Source organism: Pezoporus occidentalis, unplaced genomic scaffold (genome assembly GCF_034315485.1).
Source record: "Pezoporus occidentalis ecotype Australia unplaced genomic scaffold, CSIRO_AGI_Poc_V1 ctg143, whole genome shotgun sequence".
NCBI classification, from domain to species: Eukaryota; Metazoa; Chordata; class Aves; order Psittaciformes; family Psittacidae; genus Pezoporus; species Pezoporus occidentalis.
Window position 1 is genome coordinate 1072038 of NW_026913241.1, and position 13524 is coordinate 1085561.

Genomic DNA, 13524 nt, shown 5'->3' on the forward strand with positions numbered 1-13524 from the left:
GAAACATCTACTTACATTCAGGAACTGAGATTCTTTCAAAAAGACCATGCCCATTTAATTCCATTCCTGAGATGTGTAAACCCCATGGGGTGAGACAAGGCTGTTTTGGCCAGCCATGTTTCTCAGCTCATGCACTCCCACCCCTGCCTCCCCCAGTGGACGCAGAAGAATCAATCCTTCACCAATACTGACTCCAGAGGTGGACAGCGGGCCACACAAACCAAAGGTTAGCTGAACCCCTGCATACAAGCCTTCCCCACAAGAATCGGGGCATTCAAACTAATACTAAGCTAGAAAATCTTACATAATATTGTGAGAACATCCAAGGTGCATGGATGAAGCAGCTTCTCCTGTCCTGTACAGAGGCAGGGGGAACTCAGCATGACAGCAGGAAACGTGGCAAGACCAGTGCATGACTGGTTTGTCTTTCCCCCTCCTAGCAGACAGAACCATCATTAAAGATGAACTGCTTCAAGGGGTACACAGAAAACCCACACAAGGCAGATCTTAGGATTAAGAGCCACTCAGTCCATTAGTATCAGACTGCAAGATCCCAGGAACAGAAACCTTTGTAGCTGGAAGACAATTCCTGCAAAAAGGCCTCAAGATTCCCTTATACACAACTATGCTACACAGTATTAAGAACAGGTACTAGGATGTACACTGCCAATATTGCTCTGTCACAGATAGCCCCGAAAGACTGACAGGTGGTCCTAAATTCTTCAACACTAGAGGTCTTCAGTAACTAATGAAGCTTCATCAGGGATTCGATGATGATGTACTGACTAGAGAGCTTCCTTCCTCACACACATGCGTGCTCAGACAAATAGACAAGTCTGGCAGAAGAGCAGCTTATCTCAAGTACTACTCACTGACAATTACTTTCAGATGTTTTATACCTATGAACTTTGCTTTAGGGATGATTATGTTGATTTCAAAAGGTTTGAATGCTGGGAAGAGGAGAGAAACTTGAGTAACAAAACTGCCCTGACTAGATTACAATTAGCATAGTCATGCTTGGTTCCACCTGCTGCTTCTGATTTCTTCTGGTATAAATGAATGAACGCACGTTTTACGCTTGGAGACAATAGAATTAAGCAGCATATTACTGACAAGACTCCCAAAAAGAAGAAGATTTAATGATCTTTCACCAGACTGAAGACCTAAAGCTGGCTGATTCCACTTAACCAAACAAAACCACACCAGACTCAAATTCCATGAACATTAATAAACTCATAAATCATACCAGCAAGCAAAATAAAACCTAGTAAGGAAAACCAAGTTAGAGTAACTGCAGTCAATCAGGCAGTTCCAGAGAACCATGACTTAACAGGAGGAAGTAACAGAAAAACCCAACCTGGCTCCTGTCTTGAGGATGTTACTGCGGTGCTGTTTGCCATGAAACGCATGACAAAGGAATAGTACGTAGACAAATTATTCCAACAAAAAATTTTACTAGATCTAGTGGAACATTTAAGGCATAAAGAGGCACAAAGACTTTCCACCCTCCAAGACAGAAGATAAAGAGCAGGCAAATGTCCAGGTTTAGGTGGTCTGCATTTGCCATCAGTAGCTTGGATGGGAATATATGAATTTTGCTGCCATGTCTAAAGCATCAACTTACGTGGAAGAAAATGTATGATTCTCCCAAAGGCTTTAGCTTACTCTGCTGTCAAACTTCTTCAGCACTTATCCCAGTGAAATAGGGTTAGAGTTAGGGTTGTTCAAAAACGGTAGAACAATAATTCTTGCAGTAAACTACTACAGGAATCTCAGGGTCATCATCATCTCCTGATACAGACTTTGGTAGTTCCTGTTCAGTCCTTTTTCAAGGGCTAATCCCTGCAAACAATTCTGCAAGAAAAAGCATGCAGAATACGTACAGAAATCTTAGCAGTGGGAATGATGACTGACTAGTTAACACTGGATGCAGAAAAACAAAACCCAAGAGCCTTTGAAGTAGTGGATACAGACATTATTTACACTGCAAGATTTGGAAGATCTGGAAGCAAAGGACTGGATCAACAATAATCACATGGATAAAGCAGAACAGTGATGGGTGCTTTAGTGATACTAGTTGTATTAAGCTCATAGGACAAAAGAATGTCTGCCTTTCCAAGGCCCTATTGACTACAACTGATATACACACAACCCAGTAGAGCAGTGCTCCCGCTTCCCAGGCTATAGGTATTTTGCAATTTATGGACAACGGTTTACTCCTAACTGCGAGACTTGGAGCTTGGAATTATTCCCCAAATAAAGGAGGATGTTCTCAAAGATACTTACTGGAACTTTTCTAGCAGGAGACTGACTACACCCTACAGGCTGATAGGAGAATAGGCGAAATCTTACCAGAAATTCGTACTCTATTCTTGTTGGGAGGGTTGTTTCTAAACTATTAGGAAGAAGTTTCTAGAATTTTTAGACGATTTATTCAGTATCTACTTTTGTTGCATCAGATATATTCATTAGCTTAAACAGATGTTCTGCCTCCATGGTTTTATCTCCAGATTGTATTATTCCCCATCAGCCTTTGGTATATGGGGCAAAATATACTCAGCTGTTTTAGCTGCTTCTCCATGTCCTCTATCATAACTTTTCATTCTTTTTTGCAATGGCATAGGTGGGGTTATGTTGAACATGCTTGATCTGAACAGTTTAGTCTCAGACAGAGAGGACATTTTAATTAGTTGTCTTGCAATAATTAGATGCTGGAGAAGCTTAATAATCCTTTAAAAGTGTGAAATGCACTTCCCATACAGAAAGCCTAAGCTGCGCATAAAAGAAAAACCACGTCTATCAGGCCAAAAGACAGATATTGAATGAATTCCTGAACAAACAATAAAGTTGCCTGCCTCAAGGAAAAAGCTGGACTAGTGAATGACATCAACAGGAAGCTAGCAACATTATCTCTTCCTATCACTCGTGTTCTCAGTTCATTGTTTTGATAAGCGCTCTGATCACAAGGGGTCCTAATAGTAACATGCTGTCCCTCAGCAAATAACATACTTCCATGTTTGCACTTAGCCTGTTACGCTTTAGTAGAAAAATAAAAAGGGAAGCTGGCCTTTTCAAATCCTTAAATCACTCTATTTTCAGTGATATAAAGAGCATAAAAAAAATAGGATCCAGTAGAAAAATACAGCAAGAGGTGAAAATGTTAGTTATTACTGACCAAAAGCCATTTTTAGCTATGCCACACTTCTAGGACTCCCTAAAGGCCATCAGATTTCCACAGTGAATGTCATCATCATAAGCTGCAGAAAGAGAAACTTTCAACTGGAGGATAGGGAAAAATATTCTTTGATGGAAGTGGTAAAGCACTGGGAACGTTACCCAGTGAGATTACAGAAACCCCATCCCTGGGGATGTTCAACACTTGACCGGCAAAGCCTCTGAGAAACATGATCTAACCAGTAAGATCCTGCTGTTAAGCATGAGGTTGGAGTAGACTATTTCCAGAGATCCCTTCCAAGTTCTATGATCTTATGGTCTCATTCTTAGGCTGATGATAGTCGGTAGAATCTCATGCACTGGGTCATGATGACTGCACCATGTGAAGTACAACTGACCTGAGTTAAGATAGATTATTAAGATAAAACCCCAATTTACAGTGTGCATAAAAATCTTGCAATAACACTTGAATACTTCAAATTCTGCATACCAGCTCTTTGGCAACCAAAGTAAAAAGCCTAATTAACAACAGCACTTTACTACTGAAGAACCTTCCAAAGAAAACAACAGGTATTTGTTGACTGTATCAGCAAAACAATTACTTCAAATTTCCAGAATATTCAACAATGTAAAAAGAAGAATCAAGTTCAAGCAATTTCACTGAAAAATCATGCCTGATTAACAGAAGTGCAAATATGGGGTGGGATGAGATGGCACGTCAGGCTTTATTCTAAGTCTGACCAAATAACAATGAAATGAAAGCACACTGACCTCTAAGGGGAGAAGCACTACCTGCTGCCCAAAATTTACAAAATAATAGTGCTCCTTAACTGATGAACATCCGCTGTAACTGATCAGATAAAGGAGTCAAAGGAAATCTGGAACAAAGATATGCAGAAGACAGCTTTTGCCTGGTATCAGGAAAGCACGCTGATGACAGCACAGAAAGCACCAGCTACGTGCCAGCTGGGTCAAAACCAGAGCAGAGCAGCAGCTAACACAGGAAGTGTCGCTTCACAAGAGATCTGCTCTCTCACATGCCCACTGCATAAATGAAACACATGAAAGTACGGCTGGGGCTGGAACATTTCTGAGGGTAGAAAAGCATTCAGAATTATTTCCTTTTCCACTTGTCCTTCCTCCAACCTTGTTTTCCTCATCAGCCTTAGCACAGAGGTGTCAAAATGCCTGTTATTCCTCCAACATGTAATCATGCCTGTCTTCCTTTTGGAAAATCTGCATGGTCCAGTTAACTAACAGCCTTGCTCTAGCTCTAGATCCTGCATCCATGTCAGCTTCATTACTCAAATAAGCTGTGTTTAAACTAGTTCAACCGGTGGGAGAAAACAAGCAAGGAAACAAAACCATCACACAAAAAGAAAGCCCTCCCAAAACCCCAGAAACACAACAACAAACTTGCCACCACCACACTCCTGCCATCCTAAACTCTACTGTAGGCTTTTATCTAGTTAAACTGCAGCTTCAGATGCAACCATTACACTTCTGCTATGCGCAGAAGAAATGCATGTGAATTCTCAGAATTAACTGAACTGCAGGTCTTGAAAGAAAAACCACAGCCAACTTCCAAATTCTGAGTGTGCAAGTGATAACAACATCTGCATAAAGCAATATTAGATACTAGTAATAAAGTAACTTCTAATTGCATGAAAACCAGAGGGAAATGGGGCATTTCCATTTTGCACACAACAGTCTCTAGAATGAGGAAATAGTAATTTGAAAAGCACACTCGATTCAAAGTAGGTAATTTAGATTGCAACCAACTATTCAACATACCAGGACAAGTAACAGAAAGAAAACAGGGTTGTTCATGACCCACCCTTTAAAAGCACATCACTATACATACTACTTAATCATGCATTTTCTAGACTGGGTAAGAGGTGTGGAACAGCCAAGATACTAGCATGACAAAAAAAACTAACTAAACATTAGATTACACTAGATTTCTACCCGATTAAAAGCTTCTTACCATCCCTGCAACTACTATAGACATTTGTGACATTCAAATTCCTCGAGACCCTGCACTAAAGATAAATCATTAGCTGTATTCAGCCAAACCAGGAAGAACTGCTGGAAAAATGTCTGTTTTCACTGGAATAACTGCGTCTGAACTCCTGCCAGAAAACTATGGAAATATTTAAAGAAAATTAAAAAAATAGTCAAAGCCAACAAACAATGTTTTGGATACTAAAACAATAGATATAAATTACAATAAACTATGACGCTCATAATTTACTACTTTGCTCACAGCTAACTACCATGCATGCATATATCAAGACCGAGAGAAATAAGAACAAATGGAAACCCAACATTCTCTATTCCCCTCCCACCCACCCCCTTCTGACTCCACTGCCTTTTATTCATCTACCCACCCCACTGGTCTTTTGACGCAAATGCACAATGAAAACCAGTAAGAGCCAAACTAATTCTACAGTAAATCACCCGTGGTTCTCCCTTTGTACTTACTACTCTTCTACTCTTCCTTTTCTTTATGGCTTTTACAGAATTAACTCTTCTGATATGTGATATTTTATGTACAATAAAACATACAGCTACCTTTAAAAATGTCGTACAAGTAACTGCAGTTTATAAACCAACCTACCAGAAAAGCTAAATTAATAGTTACGGCCACTCTCAGTATAGGCATGATTCTAGTGAAAAAGTCTTGCCTTGGAACCATCACGTCTACTATTTAGTATCTGAAATAAATTTTCATGGAAAAAAAGGTAAGCCTGTGACAAAGGGCAAGTGCTTTGCCAGGAACCCAGATTCAACTAACTTGTTCAGACCCCACTGTCGCTACTACTAGGCTGTGGGTTGGGACCATTCTTGCTAAGAGTGACTTATTACAAGCTATATCGTTCAAGTCATGATGCTCAGGATCAACAGTTACTACCATACCACTGATACCATTAACCACATATTCTCCCAGTGACTGAATTAGTATCTTTAAAACCACACAAATGCACAGTGACATTAATATCCTACCGCACCATGATATTTATAATCAAAAAGTAATGGTGAGAAAGTTCTCCCACTTTGACTTTTGCTTTCAACTTTAAGATAATAGTTCAAATTTTTCAAAGAGAAAAATAATTAGATTATTGTACAAGATGTTTAAGAAATTTCAGGAAGGTTTTTAATGGCTGGTTTAACCAAATCTGCTTATTCCACCTACTTCTCCAGAACTTTATCTTTCTTAGAACGGAGCGCTCACTATCTCACCACCTCCAGTCTCAAAAATGTGTTTGAGCAAATCTGTTCTCCATTGAGAGAAAAAAAAATACAATAAAAATCAGCTTAAAATAAATTTATTAAACAATACAAAAATAAGCATGCTGGAAATTGAGATACATAAATAACATACAATGCAAATGAAAAATGGAAAACGAGACAGGTAACTTAACAACTGAGCCAAAAGGTACAACACAAATGCTAAAGTAAAATTTTAAAAAGCATTTACATTTCTAATGAAATGTTAATGATGCTGACAAAGAAAAACAAACAAACAGCTAAAATGCTTGAATATCAAGAATTGCTATTACTGTAGCACAGGTGAACACTAAAACCGTTGCAGACTTCAAACATTCAATGACTAGCCTCTATCACCGCATTCTTTCAGACCCGCTCACCAAACACAACGTAGACATGGGTAAGTTGTCATGGCAGGCCTAACCGTGGTCCCCCACTTCCTGTGTACCCTGCCACCAGTACAAGCCATCTGCAGGCATGGCAGGCCAGAACAAGGAACTGAGTGTGGGCAAGTTACACAATAAGGAACCTCCTCCTGATCCCTCCTGGCTAGAGGCTGGCTTAAATTCTGAGACAGGCTTCAAAAGCATGTATTACAGAACTGTATTGTATATATATATACACACATATCTATCTCTAAAGTAAAGATTGTGTACAGTGTACCCTAAATATTCTTATTATGCATATTAAGAGCTAGTAGTTTCCTTAATTTTAGATCTCCCATGCAGGACTTGTCTCTACCACAAGTTTTGTACATAACTAGTAAGCATAAACATGGTAAAGATTTTTAAGTTGAAGATGGAAAATTATTCCATCTGGGTTTCAACCACATTTTTAGAATTAGCTTCAAATAGTACTAAACCCCAGAAAATTATGTGTGTAGAATTAGATCACGCAAGTCCTGCATCATACACTTTCCTTTTTTTATTAGAATCAGTAACTTAACTAGCAACATGTAATCACTGTAAATACTTCCCAGTATCAGCAGACACCTTATTTTCCCTCTTGCAGTTGAGGGTACTTCAGGTAAAGACATGTTGTTTTGCAGGATCTGTATACTTGTTTTGCCTCTGTAACTACTAGCTTACTGTAAAATCTTCAAAAAAGTGAGACATTTCTGTAATTTAAGACTTTGCCTTTACTTCAGTTTATTTTCAAGATAAGCACTGACAAACCCGACCTCATCATCAGTGATAAGATTATAAAACAGCTATTACTCAGCAATTTATCACTGACAATATTAGTGACATCTGCACCGCAGATTTAACTCTTCATCTCAGTAAGACTTCAAATTCACTGAAAACTGATGTTCTGTATTGTTTTCCTTAAACATTTTAATCCTAGGCTTCAAAGACAGGAAGTCCATCCTTTTACAACACACTACTAGACTAAGACTATTCAGGGCTTAATCAGAGCTTATTTCAAATGTTTACACAGGACTAACAATACCTAAACAGAGCAATTAAGAACAGCCTGCTTTCTCAGAGAGCATTAGCTTTGCTTTATGCATCTTTCTGAATTAATAAATATTCAGATGGGTCAAAAAAGGGGCAGGAAAAAACCCTAACTCTCCCCTTACGCAAAACTCTTATATGAGCGTACTCTGGAGTTTTAGACAACTAAGAAGGATAAGGGGGTAGGGGTGTTATTAAGGAATTATCTGCCTTCATCTTTTAAAATCCTCAACAAATACTATTTATCATTACTTGGATGAGTTTTCTGTGGTTGTATAAACCAGGACTCTGCATGATGTGTACTGGGGGTGGTGTCTAGCAAGTTATCTTCAAACTTATAAAGGGGAAAGCTTTACAGAGAATAACTTTCTAAGATTTTTAGCATCATTAAGAATGTCAAGAGTTTAGCAAGTCTGTGCCCTCTTTCCAGCATTGCCTATTGAGCCTATCTGAAGCTTACATACACCATGCCAAGCTACACCCTACTCAAGAGACTAAAAATGATTATCAAGTGCAGATGAACAGATGCACTGTCTGTAGAAGAATGTAAGTCCTGTTTCTCAGCAAGCTGACAGAGGTGCAAACTCACTAACACTTTAAAAATAGCAATTATGGATAACTCTTAAAAAATCTGCTTATGTGATAGCTTTTAAAAATATTGCTGTCATAGATGAACATAAACACACATAAGCAGTTAAAAAATAAGTTAATTGTAAACAATTTTAATAGTCTCTACCTATCTGCTTTCCTCAGAATACACTTCCGGTTCACTACTCTGTTGGTTGCTGCTCTCAACCCAAGATTGCTGACATTCCTCTCTAGGGTGGAGCACAGCATTATTACTAAGGCAGACTTCTGAGTCATAGCTACCAGCTGGCAGTACAGGCAGCTAGCAAGACACTCAAAATAGTTTGGTCAGAAATCTTTCTGCTGCATTAGTCATTTTCCCCCCCTTCTCACAATCCTCCCCAGCCATTTTTGTTAAGTTTTAGCATTAATAATTATTAAAGGTTTGATTAAAAAAAAAACAAACAAGATATTAACCTCACTAGCATGGCCTATGCAAAAGATCCATTTCTGATCATAACAATCTGAAAGCTCATATTAAAAAAAATGGTAATACCATGACTCAGAATCTATCTCCACTTAATACACAATTATTTAGAGATCCATGAACTTCCTGTATGTTGCTGACATTATTTTACTTTATATTTTAATTCAAATTCTTCTCTCTTTACACGCTGACCCTGATCACAAGACACATCAAAAGTTCTTGCTTATCCTTTAAAGTTAATTTACTTAAAATTCTCAGATATAAACAAAAACAAACAGATATACACAAAAGTGGTATATCTTTGAAAACATTCAGATTTATCTTTTTATTTTTTTCCTTTTCTTCTTTTTTTTTTAAGCAAATGTGTTTTACGTAACTACAAGAGTCAGTTAACAGCTTTGGGTTTTGTTGTTTGTATGTGCTTCCCCCCACGCTTAAGCTTTGACAGTCTATTTGGTACAGCATACAGAATTTACACAAAATGTATATATAAATGAAACACCAGGCAAACAATATTCAAATCAAAGTTAAATCTAGAGATGCTTGAGGGTTTTTAAAATGAAGATTTGAGTGAAACTAGAACCCATTCGTTTAGTTTTGCTCTCCCCGACCTTCCATTCTATACACTACGGTTCTGGAGATGTCCTCGTTTGATTCAGGTGACACTTTTTTCCATACTGTTTCTTTTAAAGCAAGTTCTTGCTGGAGATTCTCATAGTCCATTGGTCCAAAGGAATGCTAGTTGTTCAAGCAACATACATTATTTATTAGTGTATTTGAAGGAAAAATATCCATACTTGCAGTCAATGCTAACAGACTCAAGTCTCTCACCTCTTCACATAGAACTCCTATTTTCTCTTTTCCATTTATAAAAAACTCAAATTCCAAATTGGCTATTTTTTAGATGTACACATGCAAATAGAAGCATTTTAAAAATCATTCTACCACATCTTCTCCCATTGAAATCTTCATGCCTTAGTTAAAACATTAATGATAACAAAAGCAGAGCTTCTCCTTATCTCAAGCTCCCTCACACTTTCCTCTTTTGTACTGTAGCTGGAGTGGATTCAGTTCCTTCCCAGAGATTGCTTATACTGCTTCCTTAGAAACAGGCACTTATCCACAGCACTGTAACACCTGAATTCACTGTCTGTGCAACTCTCAGCAAGATCTATGGTCTCAGAGACATCACTGCAAAAAAATGCTAAACACACATCTCATGCACTGCAGCACAGAAAGATTAAGCCCATCAGCTGGTCAAATCTTCATCAGAGGCAACCAGTACAGTAAGACTCTGCAACTTCTATCAGATACCACATATTTAGTCTAGCACTACCCCGTGATAGTGTGGTCCACCCAGGTAAGTGTCCACTAATAATGTAAACTAGGTAGGTTATATGAAAGCTTTGATGCAATACATGTCATTGAGCAATTTTGCATTTAGAGGAGAACTTTCCGTATTTCTTCTAATGCCTACAAGCAATGCTCACTAAACACACGTATTAACTTACCCGCTGATCACCACCTTCTCTGCGAGGATCAAGCTTTTTTGCAAAGTGCCTCAAGTTATCGTAGTTATGGAAATTGCACAGAGAAACCAGATCCTGCAAATATTTAAAGAACATGTATTACTATTTGCATGGCAGTCAAATGCATATTAAGATTATAATACTGCTATCACTTGCATTTTACATCACAACCTAGTAACTTAAACCATTAACAAGAAGGTTATTTAGTAAGCCAATACGAATGTCTACAAGCCCCTCAAACATGATACAACTATATGATTAAGTTCTAAAAAAAAACATTAAACTCATTTTTAAAGACGTACCAACCAAGCAGCAAGTTGCAGAATACCCATTTTAATATATTTCTACTCCAGCTTTTTCAAACACTTCAGGAAGAATAGTCTGGGTGAGCCCAGTTCATAAAACTTTAATCAAAAGGATAAAACAAGAAAATGTGTGACATAATGGACTTTAATTTAGTTTTAATTACTACATTAAACATTATAATTACAGGACTTTGCCATGCTGCTGTATTTTTAAATGTGAATGTTACATTCATGTTACTTGTATGCCATGATCATCAGGTTTTAGGTCTCATTATAACACACAAAAAAAGCAGTAAGTCCTTTGCTTACCTATTGTTCTAGGATTTTGTATTAAATTATATTTTATATCAAATTTTATATTAAATTATCAAGTCTATTTCATATGAACCTTTAATATACTTAAACTAGAATTAGTGATTTCTTAGTACTCTTAATTGGCAGCTGTATATTTAGATAAACAGAAATATAAACAGTTAACTGCTGCTTATCCACATAAACTACACCCTTGAAGAGCCTAGTTTGAACACTAGCAATCATCTTATGTTTCCTATAGGGCTCTAAATAGCCTACTATTCTCTTTTTTGAGATCTTTCCCCAGTTTATAATTACTTGATTGGCACTACAAGGTAATTTTAGGGGAGAAAATAAAGACAATTTTTTACATTCTTCTCTCCCACAAAACATCTTTATTCATCACTACAAAGTACTTGACAAAATCTTTCCTGCGTCTAATGCTGCTATAAACAGACCATCCACAGCCCGTTTCAAAGCAAGAGATGAAGCTAAAAATGGCTTGTCCAACTGGGTCTCATCTATGAAGGCATGTTTCATGTCAGATTGTTTATAAAAATCACTGAAAAATACATCAGAACTACTGTATTTCATTAGAATCTTTTCCTCTTATTGTATTGACAGTTGCGTTTCCAGAAAATTGTTTACTTTATGACTGGAAAGAAAAATGAGTCTGTAAATAGAGGTCTGCACCTTCTCGTGCAGTACACGGAGACCAGCTCTTCCATTACTTCATGCAGTGTTCCTTTTAAAAGCCTTTCCGCAATAAGTTTCTCCAATGCTTCTGGCATCATATTTTCTTACCGCCCACTGAATTAAAAGTGTTATTTATTACTAAAATGAAAAGCCTCTTCTTGGACTTTCACCCTTGGATCAGATGAAACTTGCTATGTACAGAAGAGTAACAAATCAGCATTTAATTCACTCAGATCTCACCATACTAACTGAAGCTCGGTAAGCATCAGCTGCAAAAGGAAAAAACAAAAAAACACACAAAAAAAAACAACAAAACCCACACACACCCCCAAAAGGCACTAAAAGCAATGCAGCTTACATGACAAAAGTGAATTCCTTTAACACTGTTGCCCATCTTGTCCAAAGGAGGTGACCAGCACATCAAGCCCATGACATTAGGAACAACCAGAAGAATCCCACCAGCAACTCCAGATTTTGCAGGAAGACCAACCTATAGAATAATCAGAGAATTGCTGTCCTCTGCGAACATTCTTCACTATTGTAACCCAATGCATTAGGCGTTTTACTGAAGATTATGATGCAGCATTATAAAATGTAGATCTGGAAAGCACCTGAAGCTAGGAAAGCATTAGATAAACGACAACCTGAAGCACAGTTTGTGGCAATCCAAAGTACACAATCATAAAAACTACTCGCTCTGAGTAACACAGTCAGTAATACAGTGAAAAAGACAATTAACCCTTATAAAAAAGCAATTATGACTAAGCAGCAGTACACAAGTGTATCTGTCATGAACAGTTTGCAAGAAGGTAATAATACAAAGCTATACAAATGAAAAAATACTGACTGGGAAAACAAAACCTCAAGAACACAAAAGAGTCTGTCCAGGAAATCACACAATAACCTACTTGTTTATAATCTAGATAAAGATACTGCTTTTTCAAATAGGAATTAACATGTCATATACCCTCACAGATCTGTGAGTAGTAGCTTTTAGGTCACACATAATCAAGTTTATGTATATGCAGTAAGGAAAAATTTAAAAATGCTGAAAACAAAATGCTGAAAACAAGTAAGATGCAGTGTATCTTGAAATACTTACATGTAAGGAACACACTGCTGCAAAACAGGATGGTATATATGCTGTGTACGACAGCCACTTTTACAACATGAGGACAATTCATGAGCCCAAGTTAGTGAAGAAAAAGCAATTATCTGCAAAGGCTTTTTGCTATTCTTTACTCCCATATAACAGGATTTCTTCAGATAAGTTGTTTCCAGTTGCTTCTGTATTATGAGCTTTCTCTCAGGAACAGCCTTTCTTAAGGGACAGTACTTCTGGTTCAACATGAAAATTATGCCCAAATGTAAGTGCCATAAGATATGCTGTACTAGTAGTGTCATGAATACTAGGTGAAATTTTCTGATACGGAGTGTTAAATTTCTAAACAATTTATGCAACACCCTCTCCTCTTCCCCAGAAGCAAGCAAGCAAACAAGCCCTGGAACATGGAAAACACCAGCACAGACAACCTTCCTGATCAGCTATAACACGTATCTGAAAACTACTTACATGGAAGGCAAACTGCCCTGAGAAGTCATACATGCCACAGGAATGCATCAAACTCAAGGTATTCCGGACTGCTTCAGGACTCAGTACTCTTTCACCAGTGATTGGGCAAAAGCCACCATTAGCCAGAGTTGCTGCCATCACACTTGCCGATTCACATGTTACCTCTATTGAGCAAAGC

At 37.7% G+C, this 13524-nt stretch overlaps 1 protein-coding gene across 2 annotated transcripts in view; it reads right to left on the reverse strand.

The window, feature by feature from the left end:
* The window catches only part of GLS (glutaminase), a 66436-nt gene that overhangs the window by 16222 nt on the left and 36690 nt on the right, over nt 1–13524 (reverse strand). The window contains exons 12-15 of one of the 2 annotated variants that reach the window (XM_062610010.1): nt 13347–13523; nt 12132–12263; nt 10464–10556; nt 8874–9690 (exon numbers count right to left, since the gene is read on the reverse strand). In XM_062610010.1, coding sequence (XP_062465994.1) covers nt 9544–9690; nt 10464–10556; nt 12132–12263; nt 13347–13523 — 549 coding nt within the window. In that variant the 3' untranslated portion in view covers nt 8874–9543. Of the gene's footprint in view, nt 1–8873; nt 9691–10463; nt 10557–12131; nt 12264–13346; nt 13524 lie in introns of those variants that run through there. The other variant, XM_062610009.1, reaches the window with a different exon arrangement.